This window comes from Podarcis gaigeae (genome assembly GCF_964106915.1).
Source record: "Podarcis gaigeae genome assembly, chromosome: 2".
Lineage (NCBI taxonomy): Eukaryota > Metazoa > Chordata > Lepidosauria > Squamata > Lacertidae > Podarcis > Podarcis gaigeae.
Genome location: NC_139679.1, coordinates 38956930 through 38981736, shown reverse-complemented (window position 1 = coordinate 38981736; position 24807 = coordinate 38956930). Strand labels below are relative to the sequence as shown.

General features: G+C 43.5%; 1 protein-coding gene across 1 annotated transcript; it reads left to right on the top strand.

Annotated features, from left to right (window-relative positions):
* Positions 1-1281: 1281 nt before the first annotated feature.
* On the top strand, positions 1282-18856 carry LOC310834267 (butyrophilin-like protein 2). The gene is made up of 6 exons (XM_083717817.1): positions 1282-1301; positions 11004-11159; positions 12667-12990; positions 13961-14215; positions 17869-18015; positions 18535-18856. Exons 2-6 carry the CDS (start codon positions 11099-11101, stop codon positions 18705-18707), a joined length of 960 nt encoding a protein of 319 aa, XP_083573943.1. The 5' UTR covers positions 1282-1301; positions 11004-11098; the 3' UTR covers positions 18708-18856.
* Positions 18857-24807: the final 5951 nt, after the last annotated feature.

Genomic DNA, 24807 nt, shown 5'->3' with positions numbered 1-24807 from the left:
TTTACATGGGAAAAATACAGAGTAGACCTATGGAAACTAATGCATATATTTCTATCTACATAAAGAAGTAATGTTGTCATTGTATAGCCCCCATTGGTACCACATCCGCCGAGACCATATAACACTGGTCTTGAAAGACCTACATTGGCTCCCAGTACGTTTCCAAGCACAATTCAAAGTGTTGGTGCTGACCTTTAAAGCCCTAAACGGCCTCGGCCCAGTAACCTGAAGGAACGTCTCCATCTCCATCGTTCTGCCCGGACACAGCTGATTGAAAAACAACACTTATCTAGTCGCTGGCTGGGTTTGCAGGAACAAAGTCCAAATGCCACACCTGCTTCCCAAACTCTCCCTCCTCCCATGGACCACTTGCTGGACAGGTCCTAACAGACTACTTATTTATTTATTTATTTATTTATATTTATTTACTTAGGGTTTTTTCCTGCCTGTTTTATCGATTACAAATGTCATATTGATTTGTCGCTCATACAGTATGAGTTTTGCTCTCATTGTGGTTTATCTTATTTTTTTAAGTTGTTGCTTTGTTGACAGTGTTTTATAGACAACAATTGTTTTGTTGATGACTTGTTAATTATTTTATATGATGTTCTGCTATGTTCTTGTTGTTTATTGTTTGTAACCTGCTTTGGAATTCATTTGAATGAAAAGCGGGATAGAAAGACAATCAAGGTAATATGTTGGCTGCAAATTTTGGTGGTGGTGGGGAAATGTCTGCTTCTCTGAAAGGGAAGCATTATCTGTCTTCCTAACATGCTGCTGTCAGAGGGAAATGTCACTGTTAAAGGGAGCCTTTTGCAGCAGAAGTTTGCAATGTATGAAAGAACCTGAAACGTCTAAGATAAGCAGTCAGATCATACCTGGACTAGGACCAACTCAAACCTAACGAAAGCGACTAGCTACGCTTGGCAAAGAAAAAGCGCTTTATATGCGTTGAATATGCATTCTAACAATTGTGACACTAGATGGCGCTGTGGAGTTCTGTTTTTGCCAACCCGATTTCTCATTCAACGTTAACGACGGGTTTAACCAAAACGCTTTTTTGATGTGTCTAGATCCAGCCCAGAACACGTCGTCGAGAGGTGAAACAAGTGGGGTGGAGTGAAAGTGGGTAGCCTAAATGCTCAAATCCCTTGTTTCCGGGAGGGTGGACTCATTGAACTTAATCCCTCATACGAGAAGTGAAAGCATTTCTCCGTGTTTTCCTTTCGTTTCGTTTTGCGAGCGCACCGTTGCTTCTTGCTGCGGGCTCACAAGCAGGGATCGCGCTTTCTACTTCTCAGGTAAGGCTTTTCCCAGTGGTGTTTTTTTTGGCTTCGGTCGCCCGTTTGAGAAAGCTGCAAAGGTCTTGCGAGGCTGGAGCGAACTCGAGTTCCTCTTGCAACGACAGCGCTTAGAATCCGGAGTGGGAGAATCCGATCCAGGCTGCATGGCGTCAAAATTCATAGCTGTCAACGTTTTCCTTTTTTTAAGGGAAATCCCCTTATTCCGAATAGGATTCCTCGCAAGAAAAGGGAAAGGTTGACAGCTATGCTGAGGGTACCTACTAGAGGGTGTACTTCGGGATGAACGCTGTCAGCTTTCCTTTAAATCCAAAACAGATTCTGGATTGGGAGCCGGGGAGCTGCGGGGGACAGCAGAGTCCCTTTCCTTTGCCAGCGATTTCCCTACTCAAAATCGCCTCCAGGTGCAGTATAAGAATGCCTGGAGTGTACTCGCTGGATACCAGTATTGATTTCGGCTCAGTTGCTGTTGTTGTTTCGCCGTTTAGTCGTGTCCGACTCTTTCTGACCCCATGGACCAGAGCACGCCAGGCACTCCTGTCTTCCACTGCCTCCCGCAGTTTGGTCAAACTCATGCTGGCTCAGTTGCATCTTGTGGCAAATCCGTTCGGCTCTGTTGTACACAACGGAGTTCCTCTTTCCTAAGAACTAATGCACAGCTTAGCTATTGATTGAGTTTCTTCCAGAGAACCATAGTTGGCAGGGAAGGGGGGGGGGGGTTCAGGAAGGAAGTGATTGGACGCCTTAACAACTCTTCCCCTCACCCCCGTTCCTAAAGTAATGCAAAACAGTTTATCCAGAAGGGATGCTTCTTGGTTTTTTGTTTTTGCAACGTGACAGTTTTGCTCCTTGGGGTGCAAATACTGTACATGGAGTGGTTGGTATTCACATCAGTTTGACTTAGAGTTGACCCATTGAAATGAATGGGCCTGGGTTAATTATGCTCATTAATGTTAATAGCTGTACCCTGAGGAAAACTGAGTTTGAAGACAACATCCTTTGATTAGTGCCCATCTCCTAAATGAAAGGGTTTCTTTTCCTGAAGCCTTTTATTTGCCCTGTAGGGCAAAGCCTAGCCAGTTATTATAAGGAGGCTGCTGAAGAGCATACTCTCCGTTGCATAAGGAGTTTTGTTTACGTGGCAATGACTTATCTGACTTTGTACCTGGATCAAACTGGACTTGATGGTAATGATACAAAGGTTGTGAGCCATCCGCAATCTCTGCCCAAGATCCCATGTGGTTCCAGGTGCTCACCCAGGGTCGTGTTTCCATTGAGAACGAAACACAGTGGAGGCTGCAGTGTCTTTAAGAAATATGACTTAATTACACATTTTTATACCTGAGTTTTTAGGGATGTGGGTGGCCCTAGGACTTGCCAATCAGAAGGTCCGCAGTTTGAATCCCTGCGACAGGGTGATCTCCCGTTGCTCAGTTCCTGCTCCTGCCAACCTAGCAGTTTGAAAGCACGTCAAAGTGCAAGTAGATAAATAGGTACCTCCCGGCAGAAAGGTAAATGGCGTTTCCGTGTGCTGCTCTGGTTCACCAGAAGCGGCTTAGTCATACTGGCCACATGACCCAGAAGCTGTATGCTGGCTCCCTCAGCCAATAAAGCGAGATGAGTGCCGCAACTCCAGAGTCATCCGCGACTGGACTTCATGGTCAGGGGTCCCTTTACCTCTACTCCTGAGTTTAGATGAAGATGGTGCAGATCTTACAGCACTGTCAACTCAAGAGCCCTTTTCTTTATCTAATTGTTGTTGCTGGGTTGGGAGAGTCTGGTTGTTTGTGTGCTTATTGCTGTTGAGCACTCAACAGAAGGTCTCTCTCTTCATCACGGTAAAAATCAGATTGGCTTTGGATGGCCAACAGATCCATATGCTGATCTTGCTGTCAAGGCGGCACTGTCCAGAAGAGCTAAAACTGAGGGACTGTAATGGAGGGAGGATGGACTTGTTACACGTAGTTAGCAAATGTTTGCTTTAACTGATTAACATTTAAATTAATTCCCCCAGATTACAGCTCTGCAATTTCCTTGTACCTTTCTCCGTTTCCTTTTAAAAAATAAATCAGCTCAAGTTGTTCAGCTTTTAAAAAATAACAGAGAGGACGAGTAAGACAACTTCCCTCTAATGTTCTACTATAAAAAAATAAGGCTTCTGCCTCTCTCAATATTCCCATGCAATCTAACAGAGTTGCCTCACTCCATAAGACTGCATAGGAGGTATAGATACAGATGGAATCCCCCAAACCCATGGAGACAAAAGTGCTCACCTCCTGCAGAGGAGCCATGGGACACCCCCATACCATGCAGAGTTTCAGGGGTGCATCCTCTTTACTACCAGGTGCTGTGAATGCACCTGGACTTTTTCGAAGCTTGTGAATGGGGCTGCAAACCTAGAGGGTGGAATTTGGGGCCAGCATCAGTTTTCACTATAATTCATGCACTTTGTGGAATTTGTCTTTCAGTTTTATGTTCCCAGAAACAGCATTATTTTTTAAGCATCTTCGATTTTTCAAGTGGCTTTGTTTCTTAACTTCCTTCCTTAACAAGTAATATGCCTCTCTCCTGAGGTTTGACTTGTGGTTAACAGAACAGCATTAATCCTTCGGGTCCATGCCTGCCAAAATTAATTTGATTCGGTTTCATTTTCTTCACCCCCTAAGGCTTGGCTAAGGACCAGACCTGAAAGGAAGGGCCGTAGGTAAATGGTAAATCATCTGCTTTGCAGGCAGAAGGTCCCTGGTTCAATTCCTGACGTCTCCAGGTAGGGAATGTGCCTGATCTGAACCCATGAAAAGCCACTGCCAGTCAGTGCAAACAACATTGAGTTAGATGGAATAATTGTTTTATTCAGTATGAGGCAGCTCCCTATGTTTCCTATGCTGGTGGATGTTTGTTTATTATTTATTTAATTAATTTATATACCACCATATACCCAGAGGTCTCAGGGTATTTCACAGAACAAAATCAAAATATAAAACCACAAAATAAAAAATAAAAATAAAAACAACAGCCCAATAACTGCCCCCCAAAAAAACATTTTAAAAGGGCATCAGATGTTAATTAAATCAGTCAAATGCCTGGTGTTCCAGAGGTCGGCCAGGGCTTCAACAGGGGTGCTAGTCATATCAGCCAGAAAACCCCTCAGAGCCATTTTGAATCCCACTTGACCCATCAGCCTCCAAGGGCTAATAGATCCCCTGCCTCTGTGGAGGGGAGAAGGTCTGACAACCTACCGTATTTTTCGCTCTATGGGACGCACTTTTTCCCCTCCAAAAACTAAGGGGAAATGTGTGTGCGTCCTATAGAGCGAATGTAGGCTGCGCTGCTAAGCTGAAAGCTTGGGGTTACCTGTGCAAATCCTCCACAGGGCAGCGGGGTGAAGGCACCCCGCTACCCTGCGGAGGCTTCAGAGGCTGTCCCCGAAGCCAGAATAGCGATACAGAGCGCTGTGCAGCTTGGGGATGGCTGCGCAACTCCTGCTGCGCTCTGGGGGCTTCAGGCAGCTATCCGCAAGCCTTCGGAATGCAGCAGGAGTTCCCGCTGCGCTCTGGGGGCTTGCAGATAGCCTCCTGAAGCCTCCAGTGCGAGAGGGGTCGGTGCACAGCAATCCCTTTTGCTCTCCAGGCTTCGCTTTGCTGGAGAGGTGCTGCACAGTTTTCGCTCTCTGCGCAGCACCCCTTCAGCGAAGTGGGAGGAGAAATGGAAGGGGGTCCGTTTCTCCTGCCGCTTCGCTGAAGGGGCGCTGAGCAGAGAGGGGGAGATTTTTTTTCCCTGTTCTCCCCCACCTATGTTCCGGTGCGTCCTATTGTCCGGTGCGTCCTACAGAGCGAAAAATACGATAAATCTCAACAGAAAGTGATCTGACCATGACTGATGTCTATGTCCGACCCCTTCAAATTACTGTCTTCCTGCCCAGTCGAGAAAACAAGGTCCAGAGCCTGGCCTGCCGTGTGCATTAGGCCAGTGACATGTTGGGAGAGCCCTATGGTTGTCATGGGGGCCATGAGGTCCTGAGCCGCCCCAGAACCAGCTGCCTGGGCATGGAAGTTGAAGTCTCCCAGTACCAGCAGTCTGGGAGTCCTCAACACCACCTCTGAGACCAACCCAGTCAGTTCAGACAGGGAGACTGCTGGGCTGCAAGGCAGGCGGTAAACCAGCAGAATCCCTTATCTGCCCCGATTGCCCAACACCAGGAACACCCACACACCCGACTGGACAGAGAGTCTGGAGATGGAGAGACTCTACAGCTCCCCCTCCTCAACCCTTGAGTCTGGCCTGATGCTGTACTGAGTACCCAGGTGGGCACAGCTGGGTGAGACCCACTCCACCCTGTTTTTTGTTTTGTTTTGTACTGTACTGTACTTTTAAAAAAAATATTATTCAAAGTTATAACAAGACATATTATCCAAAAACATATCCTTATTCCCCATTTTTCCTTTTTTTAAAATGATATTTATTAAAATTTCAAAAAAGTTACAAGAATAAAAAAAAGAAAAAGAAGGAAAAAATACAAAACACAAAAAACAATTAAAAGCAAATCAACCTTTCCATATCCTGACTTTCATTTGCTTGTTTCCCTGACCTCCTCCCTTTTTTGTATTCTAGTTCAATTACTTATTTCAGCAAATCCTTTCCATTTTTGCTTTTATCTTAATAATTTATCTTAATATATTATAACTTTACATTCTCACCTGTTAACAATCCATCTCTAAATACTCCTTTATAACATTACTGCTAAAACCACATAACTTCATTCCAACATCCTTCTAACATTCCTTAATTTTACAATATTTCAGTAAATAGTCTTTAAATTTCTTCCAATCTTCTTCTACCGACTCTTCTCCCAGGTCTCGGATTCTGCCAGTCATTTCCGCCAGTTCCATGTACTCCGTCACCTTCATCTGCCATTCTTCCCAGGTGGGTAGATCTTGTGTCTTCCAATACTTTGCAATGAGTATTCTTGCTGCTGTTGTGGCATACATAAAAAAAGTTCTATCCTTCTTTAACACCAATTGGCCGACCATGTGTAAATGCAGCTGCAGATGAGGCAGAAGGACCAGATGTTGATGCTCTTCGCTGAAAAGATTTCCCAGACCTCGTTGTTTTGTCTTGGAGCAAGTCTACTTTTTCTTTTCCATCTGCCATAACACTTTAGCTGAGTGCCCAAGGTCAATCCCACAGCCACAATGTGTTTTGAAGTGGAAAATCCCTCTGGCCCAATTGTTGTAACAAATTCAAAAACTTCCTCTAGGGGGACACAGTAGCAGTCTGTACTTGTTGCAAGAAAAAGTAGCACTTTTAAACCCCCATTTCACAAAGTAAAAAACAGTTTCAAATTCAGTTACTTTTCAGTTACTTTCCCTTCTTTCAAGATCAGGAGGAGACAGCCAAAAACAATGTACCTCCCTTGCAGAGCTGACTGTCAAAAAGTACTCTATTCACAAACAGTGCATTTCATAATACGGCATTTTTCCTCCCCCCCCCCCAAGAATGTACCTTTGGTCTCTTTACATTTCCAGCATTTATTATCGGGCAAATGATATATTTTTGCGAGCTTGACTGGTGTCATGTACCACCTGTATATCATTTTCATTATATTCTCTCTTAAGACATTACATGCCGTAAACTTCATACCTGTGGTCCATAACTGTTCCCAGTCAGCCATCGTAATATTATGTCCAACGTCTTGTGCCCATTTAATCATAACAGATTTCACTGTTTCATCCTAAGTATTCCACTTCAATAGCAAGTTATACATTCTTGACAAGTTCTTAATTTTAGGATCTAGCAATTATGTTTCCAATTTTGATTTTTCCACCTGGAAGCCAATTTTTTTGTCCAAATTATATGCCTCCATTATCTGGTAATAATGAAGCCAATCTCGCACTCTATTTTTTAGTTTTTCAAAACTAATGGGGGCGGTCCGTTTCCTCTGCACTCCTGTTCCTCCGCCAGTGCCTCTATCCACAACCACTTTTATTGGGTCTCTCCCCCGCCCGCTCTCCCCTGCTCCTCTTTTCCCAGGCACATCCCACAAAATGCCCTTACAACTCAGTTAAAAACAGTTAAAACACTTAAAAAAACCTTTAAAGGATATAAAAAACAATTTAAAAGCAATTTAAAAGAAGAAGCCCTGTCTGCTGAGCAGCGGCAGCAGCAGCAGTCCTTATAGAACCTGTCAGGACCCGCCCTGGACCAGGTAGATAGAGGCAGGAGCAGGACCCTAGGGCTCTCAGCAGGGTTTTAAGCAATAGCTGGGCTGGGGAGGAGCCAGATTAGGTTTGTGGCATGGGAAGCCTTTAACTGGGTTGTGGGTTTTTTTTTGCCCTGAATACAGTCCCCAATCAGAATTTGACTCTGCCCCTACTGCTCTGGCATTTTCCTTTTATAAGGAATGGCAAGTGCACAATTTGATCCAGCTACACAAGACCAAACTGAGTGGCAAACCTCACAATCAGGATAATGTACAGTGGTACCTCGGGTTGGAAGTCTGTTCTTAACCTGAAACTGTTTTTAACCTGAGGTACCACTTTAGCTAATGGGGCCTCCCACTGCCACCATGCCACCACCACTCTATTTCTGTTCTCATCCTGAAGCACTCTGGGTTAGCAGAGTGTAACCTGAAGCGTCGGTAACCTGAAGCATCTGTAACCCGAGGTACCACTGTATATAGGATTGTTCCTAACCAGGTTCGGTCACAGAGGTCAAGCGGGCATAAAAACCCAAAGCTGGCCTGTTCAGTTTTTGTTTCTGTTTTGATTTTTTGGTCATTTGCCCAAAAATGTCAAGGACAAAGGCCAGGATTTCCTGCATAATCTGTCTTTAAAAAAATGCTATGCACTTTCGGAGCTGGGCTCCACCTCTGGACCTCTGCCATGGCTCCTTCACCTCTCTGAGGACCTCAGTTCAAGGATGGGAATTTCCTGATTTGGTGTTTTCATGCATCTTATCGTTTGTATTTGTATTACTGGGTGGAATCTCCCTTTCAGTTCTTAGATAGTTTGAGAGCAGAGTTTGCTGTGATGTGACCTAGAGATAAAGCTGCAGGCTGGAGAGCCAGAGAAGTAGAGCACAATGTTTGATTTCTGCTTGAATCTGAGGCTGCCGCTATGGGAGAAACAAGACCCTCTTGGGGTGTTAATGCTGTGAGCCCCTCCATCCTAGGCTCGGGTTGCATATATGTGTAAATAAACCATATTTCAGTAAAGCACCACAGTCTCCGCTGGGCCTCATTTCCAAAAGGAAACATGGACACTGGCTAAGCTCCTGGAACTCCTGGGATCTCATACCGCTTGGAGATTGGGGTGGCATGCAGCAATATACCGGAAATCTGCATCCAACGCAGATATGGTCTTATTTTTTCATGTTTCTTCCTGTTGCAAACTTGGTAACTGGTGATAAGGAACTGTGAACAGGATACTCTTGTCTTGTCTGTAAGATATGAGCAGCACCCCCTCTGTTGGTAGAAAAGATAATGACATGGTAGATCCTTATTCAATAGCAGAATGGACCTATGCTATTTTTTCTGGCAAGGAAGTTGCTTCAGAGCTAGTGTTCTGGGATTCAAACCTTAGGAATTGCTGTTATTCATGTTTATAGCATGATAACCTAAAGTCTAAATTGTAGGGAGTTGGAATGCAGCCTCTTGGGTCTCGTTGGGTCACCATCCTCTTGCCCACTGGAGCAAATAAAGAACTTCATGTTCAGCAGGGAATGTAAGAAAATAATGTAGAGAGAATTTCAAAATGGGTCCCTACCTGTAGTAGTCTGAAGCCATACAGCCGTCTTCTGCCATCTTAGGTTTCTGCCACCTCATTTGCATAGAGGAGTCCTGTGCTTGGCAATGTTTCTATGTGCTGGATATGAGCAGCCTTTACAGTGGTACCTCGGGTTAAGTACTTAATTCGTTCCGGAGGTTCGTTCTTAACCTGAAACTGTTCTTAACCTGAAGCAGCACTTTAGCTAATAGGGCCTCCTGATGCCGCTGCACCGCTGGAGCACAATTTCTGTTCTCATCCTGAAGCAAAGTTCTCAACTTGAAGCACTATTTCTGGGTTAGCGGAGTCTGTAACCTGAAGCGTATGTAACCCGAGGTATCACTGTATATGAATGTTGGTGTTGCACTGAGGTTGGTAGACAGCAGCCACAGGACACTGTTGTACCAGTCATGGTTCTCCCCAAAGAATTTTGGGAACTGTAGCTTGTTCCCCTGTTTCTTTCACGGGGGGGGGGGGGTGTTAACAATTAATCCCTATTGCCAGGAAACCCTGGGAATTGTAGCTCTGTGAAGGGAATACAGTTGTATTTTAGATCTCAAACGCCTTGGCTCCCGAACATATTGGCTCCCGAACGATCAAAACCCAGGTGTGAGTGTTCTGGTTTTCGAACAATTTTTGGAAGCCGAACATCCAGTGTGGCTTCCAATTGGCTGCAGGATGGTCCTGCAGCTAATCGGAAGCTGCGCCTTGGTTTTAAAATGGTTTCTGGAGTCGAACAGAGTCCCGGAACAAGGTAGGACTGTAGAGTTCTCTTAAGAACTCTCAGCACCTGTAACAAACTATGCTCCCAAGGATTCTTCAGGGGAAGCTGCTTTTTTCCGCTCTAAAAAAATGTTTAGGGGTAGTCTCATTTTCCTACTCATATTGAAATACTGCCCCTCAATGAGGCCAAACATAAATTCACAAAATGTTTAGGGGTATGCGTCCCCCCAGAAAAATCCACTGGGTTTAACGGTGCTTTAATGCAAGAGGATGACGTGGCCAAAATATCCCAATATGATCTCAGTTCCTCACAAGACTTTACTGGATGTATGTACACGTGGATATGATAAGTATTTCTCAGGAGACTATCAGAAAGGGACAGCACTAAAAAAGCAGGGATGGTCAACGATGGACAGTGTTGAATTGATACATTAAGAGAGGTTGACACCAGCACCGCCAGCCCCCTGCTAGGCCTTCCATACTTTGCAGTTTTAAGAGCTGGTTGAGTGTAACTTGTAAAACCCTGTAATTCAACCATAGTGCCCTCTTTCTTGAAGAAAGATGATATCATGTGTTTGTTGACAGGAACAGAAATCACTGCAAATCAATGCAAGAGGATGATGTGGCCAAAATATCTGTGCCCCACTGGATTTTGAAGGCCTCCATCCCCAATGGGTACCTTTCAAATATATGAGCAGGTTTTGTTTTTTTATGCCTCCTTCCAGGAATTTTTTTCCTTCCCCAAGAAGTAGGGAAGACTCCCTTCTGTGACTGACACCCAGTCACATTCATGCTTGCTGATTGCCAGTCCCTTCATATTACGAAGCAGTAGCAGACAATGCGGTGATGACATTTACCTGACTTCCCAAAAGGTGTCTCACTGCCGCTTACTGGGAAAGAGAGAGCAGCACAATGCAGACATACCTGCAAGAGCACCAGACTGGCTTTGCCGGTGCATTTGCATTGTGATGGCAGTGACTCATCTGCTGGGAGGTCAGGTAAGCACCTCCATACCATTCACTACTGTTACAAAGTGATTTCACACTTATCCAACATGTTCTTTGTTCTGCAATATTTTTGGTGTGTTTTTTTTTAAAGGACGAATCAACTTCAGAGGTAGAATGTGAAGGACTCTGTTGGAAGTGGTCTTCTTTCAAATCCGTTTAAACTGCATGAAAATGGAGGAGGACTCTCACAAATCCTCTTTTCTCAACAGGTGAACAACGAGGTCTTTCTCAGGTGTGCGACATGGTGTCAGAAACCTCTTCCAGCAGCAGGGCTGGCCTGTAGCACTATTTCAACATCGTCCCGATGGCATCTCTCCAGCTCTTACCTCTGTGCTTCCTATTAGTAACCACTCAGGGATCTAGTGGTAAGCATTCCTATGCCCATTGGTGACTGTGGGGTGCTTTGGAATTATCTTTTGCTCTTATTTTTGCCTTTCATTGCATAGGGATAGGAGATAGCCCCAGCTTTCAATACTAAAAATATGTATCAGCTGCTCTGTGTTCAGGTATTCTGAGCTATTAAGCACATTTCTGAAAAATGAGAGCTGTATTTTCTGCATTTCAGTAATATTACATAAATCTTGGCACAACTACAGCCATGGTGCATAAATCCTGATTAAGTACAGCTGTGCAAATTCTCTTGCCATGTGTACCTTTCTAAGGGATGCTGGGCAGAAAAATGAGACTGGTGTTGACCTCCAGAAGTTGGACTACAGGTCCCATAATCCCTCACCATTGGCCATGCTGGCCAGGACTGATGGAAGTTGGAGTCCCACAATATATTGAGGAACACAGGCTCTGCTCTCATCAATGGGTTGCGCTTTGCAGATTGTATACAAAGTGGTCCTTATGTGCTCATTTATGCTCCCTACCCATTGCTGTTGGTGATGGATTATATGCTTTCCTGGCCAGTGCTCCTAACCAGATTTAAATGATTGAGTATTATAAATTCAACACCCTTCTAGCTTGTCTCCTGTTACTATTTTCTCCACAGCTTTATACTCCGACATGCATTTGTACAGGAGTAAGATGTTCAGCCCAAACCCACTCAGCATTTTATGGTACAAGCCTACACATGTCTACTCAGAAGTATGCACCAATGAGACTCCTTCTTCCCCAAATTTATGCCTTCCAGATGTTCTGGACTATAGCTCCCATCAGTACCAGCCTGCATGGCTAATGGTGAGGGATTATGGGAGCTGTAGTCTAACTTCTGGAGGTTAGACTACATTAATCTCATCTTTCTGTCCAGCATCCCTTAAAAAGGATGTAAATTCCAGGTGGAGGAAGGCTTGTTTACGTTAACTGGTGGCAGTTTATTATGCCTTAGGATTGTACCTTTTGCCAGCCTTAGGGTACAATCCTTATCTCAAGGGCTAAAACAGCCTTCACTAAACTTCCCTCCAAATGTTGTGGACTACAGCTTCCATCAGAGAGGCCAAGAGGTGGAGATGAGTCAGGCTGGTGAAGAGTCATACTGTAGGTGTCTTTCCCTCCTGCTCTGACAAATTCCCATGCCCCCCATCTCCCAGAACCAGGATAGGCATGAAAGGGGAGGAGCAAAGACAGGCACACAGGTGGGGGTCTTCAGTCTCAACAACTGCTTCACAGGAGTAAGACCTACTAGAGATGAGTCGCTGTGCTTATTAGGCCTGACACTCCTGTGCAGATTATAATTTTGGTAATAAAGAGTTAATTCCAACTTTCACGTTGTGATTTACTGCTGGTTTGCTTCTGACACTGAGCTACAGCCATCCCTAACTGACAGATGCAGCTGACCTCGGCTGTCATAATAGTGCCTTTTAATCGCCTGTTTCAGTGCTTGAATCAACTGATGCATTTGCTATGTCTCCCCACCCCATTTTCTCTCAGAATTCCCAAATTTCACATGTGTCAAAGATGTTACTGCAGCACTTGGGAAAACCGTCAACCTTACATGTGAGAACAACAAAGCAATGCTAAATGCAACAGTGAAGTTCTGTCATAATGAGACAAGTTGTCCAAAGGAAAGTGACCTCAACTCAATAAGCAATAAATATATTACTGACAATGGAAGAATTTCATTGATGGTGATAAATCAATCTGTTATCCTCAGTGTCCACAAAGTAAAAATATCTGACCAAAGACATTATAAGTTTTTTTTGGAAGCTGTTAATGGAGATGATGACAACAAAATTATATATCTAAAGGTTGTTGGTAAGTTTAAGCGAATGAACAATGGACATCAATAACTCTGGGTTTGATGGGTTGGGGCTGGTGTCAAAAGCAAGGTGATATTAAAGTAATGAAAATGCATATTGGAGGAAGTGTGGGCATGCTAAACATATAGCAAACCCAGTTCTGTTTATGAAGAAATAATGACCTTTAGCTGAATGTGGTCCATAATAGTCTGGGAACAATTTCTTTATTGTTCTATTTACATACGTAGGTACCTGGCTGCAAAATTTTCTTCCACCCCAGATAAAGCTCGTGCCAACCTTTATAAAATTCTAGTGCCAATTAAAGGCCTGTTTATTACACAGAATCATAGAGTTGGAAGGGACCCTTAGGATCATCTAGTCCACCCCCCCCTGCAATGCAGGAATAGGCAGCTGTCCCATACAGGGATCGAAGCTGCAACTTTGGTGTTATCAATACCACACACTAACAAATTGAACTATTTCCTGAGGCTTTGTGGTGAATTGTTGACTGCTGAGCTTATTATGTTATTTTAGTTTTCTTCAGTCAGTTGTTTGTTTGTTTACTTATTTTTATACCATCCTTCATCCAAGGATCACAGGGCAATTTATGATATAACAACACAAAAATACATATCATAGTAACAAACAAAAATAATACCACCCCTACACACACACACACACAGAGAGAGAGAGAGAGAGAGAGAGAGAGAGAGAAAGTTTAAAAGGCCATAATTTATCTTGGTTGGCTGGTGGTTTAGTTTATGTACATGAGATGTCTTCAACTGAGTCCTACTCAAAGTAAATTCAACAGAATTAATGAACTTAAGTTTGTAATGTCCATTAATTTCAATGTGTCCGCTCTGAATAGGAATGTCTTATGCTTTTAACTTACTGATATTGTAACCCACTTTCGGCTTCTTTTTCATAATGCAAAGTGGGGCTAGAAATATTTTAATTAAATAAGTTACCACCTACATATTTTCCAGCACCGTATTCTGAACCTCAAATCAAAATTCAGAAGGACACTGTGGTGTGCACAGCATCGGGAGGGCATCCACAGAGGCAGCTCTATTGGTTTGGTGACCATGGAACCAACCTAACTCACAATTCAAAACTTGTGTCTTTGAAAAATGAAGATGGCTTATTCTCTCTCATCAGTACTCTTCAGCGGCATTCTTTTGATAGTGGCACGATATGCTGCTCCATCTTCAACAACAACACAAATTGTGATAATTCCCAGGGTGAGTTCAACAAAAATGTCTTGTTGCCTACAGACTAAACTGTCCAGAAAGCCATGGCAGTGACACTGGCTTGGATCCATTTGAAAATCAACTTTAACTTGTAGTGTAGTGGAAGATTTTTTGATGGGGAGTGGGTATTTTGAGGGCAAATTAACTGAGAGGAAACTGGTTGTGATTTTGATTATGTTGTGAACTGCCCTGAGATCTATGGATGAAGGGTGGTATACAAATTTAATAAATGAAGAATAAAATAATAATAATCTAGATGGGAATGTGTTTTGGGGGGGAGGGGTGAATTGGAAAGAAATGTTTGGTGGGTTTAATGTTTGGAGCCCAGAGCCCAGTCTCTGCTCTGTACTGGAGGTCACTTTCAGAGAACCTGTTTATTGAGCATTCATCCTGATTTTTTTTAATTTTTTTTTTTTGTGGGGATGTTAAGCAATCAATGATGTTGCATCAAGCAATCGTTATCCCACACTTTCTGGTGTGTTTTCCTGTCAGATTAAGTCAGAATTGTGGGGTGGGTGGGTGGGTGAGTTTGTTATGCAAGAGCTCCCGATTAAGTTTAACTGAGCAACCTGAATTTCCTGTGTCAAGAGCCCAAGCTGCCATCTTGATAACACAGTATGCAAGTCGTAATTAGCTAGAAGATTTATTGAGATACAGTTAGTCTCGGACGTCTAACCAAGCATCTGTGTCTTAGGAATCAGTTGACCCTTCTAAGGAGTGAATCCTGGTTCTGCAGAATATCCTGAACCTATGACCCTTATGTCTCTGGGTGTGCTGGTCCCGGGGGGAAGGTTACCCTTGGCGTAGTGAAAGTCTGGTCCTGGGTCAATAGCCTGGAAACAGTTCTGAAGGAGCGGGGTGAGGTCCGAAGCAGGAAGCCGGGCGGGGACAGGAACACTGGAGGAACAGGACTGGATGCTGGCCGAAACAGCTCTTCATTGACGTTGCTCCCGCAACCTGGGACCGGGCTGACTGGCCTTTATCTTCTCTGATGCCAGGGGCGGTCCCGGCCCCCAGGAGACCCGCCTCTCCTGGCCTTAAGGCGAGCACTCCTCCTGGGAGAAACCAGTTCCCTTCGCCTCTCTGCCCTGAGTCTCTGCAGTTCAGGAGAGGCTGAAGGGTTACTGGGCCCAGGGGGAGACTCACCTGCAGGCACTGAGTCCTCAACCACCTCTGGAGCCAGAGTGGAATCACCTGGTGCCTGCTCCTGAGGATCCGGCACAGGTGCAGGCGCTTCAGAATCAAGGCCCTGCCCCAGTTCAGCCGGCCCTGGAGGCGGGGACTCCTGTGCAGGCTGGGATTCCTCTGGTTCAGCCTCTGAATCTGAATCCCAGGCCATCACACTGGGTTTGTTTCTGTCTAATACCTTTCCCATACGTCTACTCTTTGGGCTCAGGGGATTAATTGCCTCCTCTTCCAGTGAAGAAATGCTACCCCTTCTGCTTTCTGAGCCTGCCTGTGCTTCTTGAGCAAGCTGACTTCCCTACCTCACACTCTTATCTACATTCCATTCCTTGTCAGGAGGAGGGGGAGGGAAGCTGCTCCCAGCTCTCTGACTGCTTCCTAACTCATGCTGTGTTTCTCTGCTTGGGGCAGATGTGTTCACAACATCCTGGTATTGAGGCATCTAATCATAAGCCTGCATTTTTTATCAAAGCTTATATATTTCAATCAGGGCCTGTATCTTAAAGATTTTCAAATGTTTCATGCCAGGCAAAAGACCAGCTGCCTAAAAGGCCTTGGCAATGTTTTTTCCTCCTAGACAAGGGGCCCCCTGATTTATAGCAGAGATAAACATAATTAGGAATGAGTAAATAATAAAATGATACCATGTGCCTCCCAGTAAAATGAGCCATATCTTCTTCCTAAGGTTAAAAAGGCCAAGGGCAATGGAGAGGCATCTAGCTGGCAGAAAAAGAGAGCATTTTAAGGAAATCTTTTAAAGCTGTTTCTTTTTTTTAAACTGAGAGAGTTAAAGGGCAATAAATGTTGGGAAGAGCTAATGGGAAAGCAGCTGGCTGGAAAGGAGGGGTGAAAGGAGGGGTGTAAACTGAAGAGGCTTCTTTTGAAGCTGTTTTTTATACTGAGTTCCTTTTTTACTTTACAAAGGCCTTATTCCTTTTAAAAGGCTACCTATGATAATGTATTAAATATATTGGCTTAAATGTAATTATGCAAAGGATTTAAGAAATGCTAGATTCTTATTTCATATAGTTGTAAGAGTTTTAACTATCCTGAAATTAAGTCAGCCACCAGCCTAGCCCCCTGCCAGACAGGAGACGCCATAGAGCACTCCTGATATATAGTTGTCAGGCTTTTTGTTTAGAAACCTTCAAATGAAGGAGATCTTTCAATGTTGATGTGAACTCAAGATCCTTGACATCTGTTGAAGATAAAAATTCAAGATTAACTATCTGTTTTGGAAGGCAATAGGGCAAGGAGGGCAAGAGGTGAGCTGGTAATTAAGATTCCTTGTTGAGACACATGTAAGATATATTACTACTTATTTGTCATTTATAGATGGAAGAATATATAGCTCTTTGTGTTCCATAAAAGGACAGAAGGAAGTGGGTGTATCTTTTGTGATTGGTTCTAGCAAACAGCCAATAGGAATTTCAACCAGGCTGATTGGACAGAGGCAGCCACAGGAGGAGCAAGGGGGCTGGATTAAGGAAATATAAGTGCTGGCCAGAATGGCAGGAGGCCAGGCCAGAGCTTGGTAACCATACCACTGTGCCTCTCATTTATTTGTCTGACAAATAAATTATTATTTTAATTTCTCTATTGCTGTGTTGAATATTTCATTCCAGCTAAGCGTTAACCACAAGCAGGGTGCTACAGTATATGATTGAATCCTACCCAAAATAGCAGTGGTCTCCAAGTGCCCTGAGTTTGTAGCCTTAGCTAGTCACTTATTTTGAGCTAATCCAACACTGCTCCTTGCAGTAATCATTTCATGCCCTCCAACATTTTTCAGATGAAAATAGGGACATACTATTCCAACATCATCACCATCACCATACCCCGCCCTTCTGACTGGGTTGCCCCAGCCACACAGAGCAGATTCCAAGTTATATAAACATTAAACAACTTCCCTGTTGTTTAATGAGATGTCTTCTCTAGGTTGTATAGTTACTTATCTCCTTGGCTCGGGGGTTGGATAACGCCATACCCTCCAACGTTTTCCTGATGAAAATAGGGATGTTGTAAGGAAAAGCGGGGCATTCTGAGATCAAATCAGAAACTGGGACGGCTTCTATAAATCCAGGACTATCCCTGGAAAATAGGGACACTTGGATGGTCTGTCATTTGCACATCTCCAGGAATCTTCCAAGCAGGATCCAAGGAACAGGGCCTTTCCCTCTGATCTGTCTCCTGCATCTGGTATTCGGGGGTCTACTGCTCCAGAACATGGAGGTTTTATAGGAGGGACTTCCACTGACAGATTCATGATGGAGGAATGGAGCTGAGGAAAGGGATGTTGGCAGTGGTTTTGTGATTATTTGTAGCTTCCTCACTTTTTTGAGGTACTGGTGGCTTGATTGTACCTGAGGCTTGAATATTTGCACATTGTCACAGTCAGTTGTGTTCAAAGAGACAATTCACTCCAGATGTTGCTTTTTTCCTCTTCCCCTCCTATACAGGTTCTGCTCTTGTTCGTGTTGGAAATGAAACAACTACCAATAAAGTATCACAAGATGCAGAAAAGAAAATATTAATTCCAGTTTTCATCGTTATTATCCTGGCAGCCATTTGTGCTGTTACGTTTTTTCATTGCAGAAAGAAGAAAGGTCAGTTTTTATAAGAATTGGCTGCGGATTCATGTTTTTCTTCCCAGGATATCATTTGGAAACCTTCCTATGGGGGAGGAAACTTCTCCAGGGAGCTTATATACGTGTGTGTGTGTGTGTGTGTGTGTGTGTGTTTGTGTGTGTATTACAAGAAAGATCTGTGTGGAGCATATAATTTACTTATTAGAATAATTGTTTTCCCGCAATCTTTGGGACTCAACACTTCAGTTTTGCCTATAATAAGCCTACCCAGGCACCAGATGATGCTCGGTGTAGCATTTAAATTTCTTCAGCTTGAATCCAGAGGAACTACCACACAGTCCAGCCATGCACCCCAAGTCTGCCTCAAGGTGAAACTCTTCCAGTGTGAAGTGTGCCTGGGCTGGGGTGGTGCGAAGGTAGGCATTCCTCGTTGAGCCTTGAGCTGGGTGGCTGTCCTACTGCAGAGTTTAGGCTGGAGAAGTTTTTGCTGCCATGATGAAATCACTACAAAGGCAAAACGTGCTTGCTGTTTTGTAGATGCATGCGCAGGAGTTTGCAGGAGGACAGAGAAGGTCCCCCTCTCCAAGCACAGCCACATAAAGCGTTTTCATCTTCATGGAGTTGAAGCCAAGATTTATGCATATGTGCAGCAAAAAGGCAATACAAACCACAACATTTCTGTGAAGAGCCCACAACTTGACTTTGAGTGAAAATGTTTAACAGCTTTTACAATGGTTTAGATGAAGTTTCAGCAAAGTATATAAAAACAGTGGCTACCAGGACATAGATGCCTTATTTTCTAAAGAGTGGAATGGATGGGGTAAAAGTAAACAGAAAAATACATAATTCTTCCTCTCCTCCCATCTGATTTGTCTTTTCTGGTTTCCCTTTGTTTTGTCATTCCTCAGGTGCAATAAGGAATACATATCTCCAGCGGTGCCAACCTTTATAAAATTCTAGTGCCAGTGACTGTGTAAAGAAACACATGGAAAACTGTAACACTGCGGGACTCTGCAATTCAGATTGCGAAAGCAAGGGACTCTGTGTGACCTTCTGCTCTGCAAGCCCATCTTACGACATCTCTAAGCCATTTTAGTGTCTTATTAGTCAAGAAAGACTTGCCTTTCACGTGAAAGAAGCAGTCTGCTATTTGGATTCCACTTCTTTCTCCAGCATAATACAATGCATCTTTCTTCAGGTTTTGAGAAGGGTTGTCTTCCTGCAGCACTCCTTTATATAGCATCTGTAGATAGTCCTCTCTGTAATAGTTGCAGCAGACTAGGTATATTAATGTGGCAGCAACAGTAGAGTCATCTGCATTCAAATTTCACCTTTGTTAAATACCTTCTGAGAAGCCTTGGACAAATCATGTGTCAGAGTTGTGATCTAAAGGTGCAAATAACAGATGATATAGATAGATGATAGATGATGATGATGATAGATAGATAGATAGATAGATGATAGATAGATAGATAGATAGATAGATAGATAGATAGATAGATAGATGATAGATAGATATAGATAGATGATAGATAGATAGATGATAGATAGATATAGATAGATATAGATAGATGATAGATAGATAGATGATAGATAGATAGATAGATATAAATGATAGATAGATAGATGATAGATAGATAGATAAATAGATAGATAGATAGACAGACAGACAGACAGACACCATATATACTTGAGTATAATCCGGCTTTTTCAGCACATTTTTTATGCTGAAAAAGCCCCCCTCGGCTTATACTCGAGTGAGGCGGGCAGCGGAGGGACAAGCGGCCCGAAAGGTGCCTCAGCTTATATTTGGGTCGGCTTATATTCGCATATATACAGTGTATGTATGTGTCTGTGTGTGTGTGTGTGTGTGTGTGTGTGTATATATATATATATATATATATTGTAAGTGCTATCGTTTTGTCTTTATTTTTTAAAAAGATATTTACCATACTCATTTGAAGAGGCCTTGTGATTATTACTTTTTTTGAGGGAGGGTGTGTGTCTTCAAATAAAAATACTTGAACTGTGGAAGAATAATACTACTGAACTATTTTAGTAAACTCCCCCTGCCCCCAGCTTAGTCTACCAGCTCCAGAAAGGAGTGTCTTAGCAAAGTAGCTGAGAAGTGGCACAGCCAACTATACAACTGTTGGTCAGTTTTGGTTTCAGCCACAGTAAGCCCTCAAATTTAGGAGTGAAGCCCCATTGAACAGAATGGCAATCTCATTTTAATGTGTACTTATGGGACCAGTCAATTGCTCTGGTTTTATCTCTGATTTAAAACCTGGGGTGGTGGCAAAGTTTACCTAACTTGGGCTCATATACAAGCTCTGGGAACTCCACAAAAAGGGGAAATCTTTATAATCCTATGAGTTCTTCACTGGCTCATATTAAAATCCAAGCTGTGGAAAAAACTTCTGCCTCCTCCTGCCAGCTCCACCCACCCATCTTTGAATTTAGCCTTCACAGCACCCTCATTTCAGTCCCCATGTCAGCTAATACAGCAAAGGACTACTGTACATTCCTTTGTGAAGAGGAAGGAAGAGGGGTAGTATAAAGAGTCTGTTAGATGCACATAACTCACCCCCCCCCACGTGATATGGATAGTGGCTATATCTGAGGATTGGGGGAAAGGAGGTATGTGTGCTTTTAAAAGTTTATTTTCATAACTTTGGTTAATTTTCAAATTACAGTGGTACCTCAGGTTACATATGCTTCAGGTTACAGACGCTTCAGGTTACAGACTCTGCTAACCCAAAAATAGTGCTTCAGGTTAAGAACTTTGCTTCAGGATGAGAACAGAAATCGTGCTCTGGCGGCGCGGCGGCAGCAGGAGGCCCCATTAGTTAAAGTGGTGCTTCAGGTTAAGTACAGTTTGAGGTTAAGAACGGACCTCCGGAATGAATTAAGTTCTTAACCCGAGGTACCACTGTAAGTGGAGCAGAGTGATGGCAAGCTTGCTCCTTGCTTCTGAAAGAAATAAGAAGAAATGTCTCTCTTGTTAGCTTATGTTAGTGCGAGTTCCATTCTGTGGCAATTGTGCATGATCTAATCCTCACAGATTAACAAACAGAATTACTTTTTTTTTTTTCATTTTTGGCTGGCAAGATGGTGCCCTGGAAGCAGAGCTGCTGGGACAGAGAGGGGACATTTTGTCCTGGGTTGGGGGAGAGTGTAAGGAGACAACATCTAGGAGCACCAGCCTGACCACATGAGAGAGGCACGGACTCCATCTCACATGGCATCCATTATAAATAGCTCTAGCTCCTCCATCTTATAAGATATTCAGGAGAACAGCAGGTCCAGTAACAGATGGCGGTGAGAGCAGAGCAAGCACTGCACATGTTACCCTGCTCTGAGGTGGTGTCTAGTGGGGGCCCCAATTACTGTATGTTACTTGTAACTCACTGTGAGGCACCTAATCATAAGCCTGCATTTTTATCAGAGCTTCTATATTTTATCAAGGCTTGTATTTAAAAATGAGCTTAAAAAAAAAAAAAAAAGGATTTTCAAATGTTTCATGCCAGGCAGAAAGAACCTTGGCAAGAGGTTTTTCTCCTAAGACAAGGGGGCCCCATTGATTTATAGTAGAAAAAAATTCTCAAAGTCATAAAAAAGGGAGAATTACATATGCTGCCCCAAGGCTGAGAAAACACAATTAAAGGCAAGGGTAAATAGTAAAATAATACCAATGTGCCTCTCAGTAAAATGAGCCAGATCTTCTTTCCAAGGTTGAAAGGCCAAGAGCAGTGAAAAAGGCAACTGGCTTGGCTAGAAGAAAAGAGAGCATTTTTGGGAAATTTTCTAAAGCTGTTGGGAAGAGCTAATGGGAGAAGCATCTAGCTGGCTGGGAAAGGAGGGGGAAAGGGGGGAGGTGTAAACTGAAGAGGCTTCTTTTTAAAAGCTGTTTTTTACTGAGTTCCTTTTTACTTTACAAAGGCTTTATTCTTTTAAAAGGCTACCTATGATAAGTGAATGAAATATATTAGCTTAAATATATTGGCTTAAATGTAATTATGCAAAGGATTTAAGGAATGCTAGATTCTTATTTCATATGGTTGTAAGAGTTGTATTTATCCTGAAATTAAGTCAGCCACCAGCCTAGCCCCCCTGCTAGACAGAAGACGCCATCCAAGCACTCTTGATATATATATGGTTGTCAGGCATTTGTTTAGAAACTTTCAAATGAAGGAAATCTTTCAATATTGATGTGAAACTCAAGATCCTTGACATCTGTTGAACATAAAAATGTAAGATTAAACATTTGTTTTAGAAGGCAATAGGGCAAGGAGGGCAAGGAGGGCAAGAGGTGAGCTGGTAATTAAGATTCCATGTAAGATATATTATTACTTATTTGTCATTTATATATAGCTCTTTGTCTCCCTTATAAGGGCAAGGAAGTGGGTGTATCTTTTGTGGGTGTATCTTTTGTGATTGGTTCTACCAAACAGCCAATAGGAATTTCAACCAGGCTGATTGGACAGAGGCAGCCACAGGAGGAGCAAAGGGGGCTGGATTAAGGGAATATAAGTGCTGGCCAGGATGGCAAGAGGCCAGGCCAGAGCTTGGTAACCATATACCACTGAGCCTCTCATTTATTTGTCTGACAAATAAATTATTATTTTAATTTCTCTATTGCTGCGTTGAATATTTCATTCCAGCTAAGCGTTAACCACAAGCAGGGTGCTACATTTTATGGTGCCGTGACTCGGATAAGTGGTCTGCTGGAACGCAGCCCCTTCGCCCTACTGGGCAGGGTACAAGAGAGAGGACCACTGCTTACCCAGCGCGCACTGGTAAATTTTTCCAGGGGGAACGCAGAAGACTCGTCTGTCTGATACCCTGCTCACTGGCGGCGACGGACCGGGGGAAACAGGGAACCAACCAAGGGTAAGTGCACAAAGGGATTTTTGGCCCTCCAATTAATTGGGAGGAAGAGAAGTCTTGATCAAACTTCTGCGTCTCAGTAAGGGGAAACTGAGTACGCTAGGTGGTTGGGTACATCAGATGTTGGTCTGGTGGAGGAAAAGGGAAAATTGGGAGGTAGAGTGTGGTGAAGTATCTAGCGCATTGTATGTGTGAGAAAGTACAGAGCAATCTGTAGCTGACCTGAGTGTGGAGTGGGCAGTACTTCGGTTCTTAGTAAGGCGACTTCACTAGGCAAGGAAACCCACAAAGCGTGTGTGTGAGTGACTGAGTGGATACTTCACAGGGCCATACAATGGGAGTTGGGGGTTCAAAGGGGGAAAATACACCTCTTGAGTGTATGTTAAATAATTTTAAGAAAGCCTTCTCAGGGGCATATGGAGTCAAAATGACGCCAGAGCGCTTGAGAACGTTATGTGAACTAGAATGGCCGAAACAAAATACTGAATGGCCATCTCAGGGAACTTTTGATATAAATTTAGTAAGCAAACTTTGGTCTAATATCGCCAAAGAAACTGGAGGGTGCCCAGAACAATTTCCATATATAGATTCCTGGCTGAGCACATTAAATAAAAATCCTCCATGGATAAGGGAATGCAAAGTCAAACGATGCAAATTATTGGCTGTAAAAGCTGAAGCTAGGAAAGGAATCTTGCCAAATAAACTCAAACCCATTTTTGAGGGACCAGAGGAAGAGGTGCTTCCACCTCCACCCTATGCTCCACATCGAAGGGAGCTTAATTCAAACACTCCGCCAGTTGTAACCCCAAGGCAAGAAAGTGGAATGAATAATGGGAGTGGAGTCACAGAGCTTGATTCCTTGATAGATTATGATAAATATCTTCAGGAGGCATTGGAGTCCTATAATAAAGCCCAAGCAGAAGTGGTTATTCCACCTGTGACTCCTAATAGACCTGCATCTACAGTCTCCTTTAGTGGAACAACTGATTGCCCACCCCAAACCCCTGTACATCCAAGTCCTAGAGAATTATTACAGAAGTTACAGGGAGACCTTAATCGGTCAGCAAGCAATACAGCCAGGCGTATAAAGCTGCTAAAAGAACGCCTTGGGACAAATACCATCCCCTATGATTTGAGGCCCCTAGAGCAAAGCGAAGAGAAAGATCACGTAGTAGCCCCTCTTAGAAGAGTATTTGATGCACTTGAGGAGCCTGCGCTGGTTAACGGGCAACCCGGACCACGGCCACCTCGAACTTCGACCCTGCAATATATTCCATTCACAACTACAGATTTGATGAATTGGAAAACACACACCCCATCTTTTGCAGAAAAACCTCAGGCTATGATGGACTTGGTGACTTCAATAGTAAATACTCATAGCCCTACTTGGACAGATTGTCGCCAGCTCCTAAATACTCTTTTCACCACTGAGGAAAGGAGAGACATAATTGAAAAGGCACAGATATATTTGCGTGAGCAGGCCAGAGTGGGAAATATTTTTAATATTGACCGTCATCTCCAAGATAACTTTCCCTTGGAAGATCCTAATTGGGATCCAAACAATGGAATTCACCTGGCCAGACTTACCACCTACCGCCAGACACTTGTGCAAGGTATCCGCAGGGCATGCCAGAAGCCCACTAATATGTCTAAAGTCTCAGAAGTAGAACAGAAACCAAATGAGAGTCCAGGAGACTTTTTAGAGAGGCTGCAAGAAGCCTATCGTATATGGACTCCTTTTGACCCTGAAGCCCCTGAAAACAGCAGAATGATTACTGCTACATTTGTGGCCCAGTGCGCTTCTGATATTCGTAAGAAAATTCAGAAATCAGAAGGATGGGAAGGGATGCTGATGAGCCAAATTATGGCCATTGCACGCCGAGTTTATCGGAATAGGGATGAGGCTGAGAAGCAAGAGAA

Excerpts from the sequence above, each read along its gene's own strand:
- LOC310834267 (XM_083717817.1), top strand. The coding sequence starts at position 11,099 with ATGGCATCTCTCCAGCTCTTACCTCTGTGCTTCCTATTAGTAACCACT. Across the intron at positions 12,991-13,960 it reads TATATATCTAAAGGTTGTTG|CACCGTATTCTGAACCTCAA; the intron begins GTAAGTTTAAGC and ends CATATTTTCCAG. Across the intron at positions 18,016-18,534 it reads TCATTGCAGAAAGAAGAAAG|ATGCATGCGCAGGAGTTTGC; the intron begins GTCAGTTTTTAT and ends GCTGTTTTGTAG.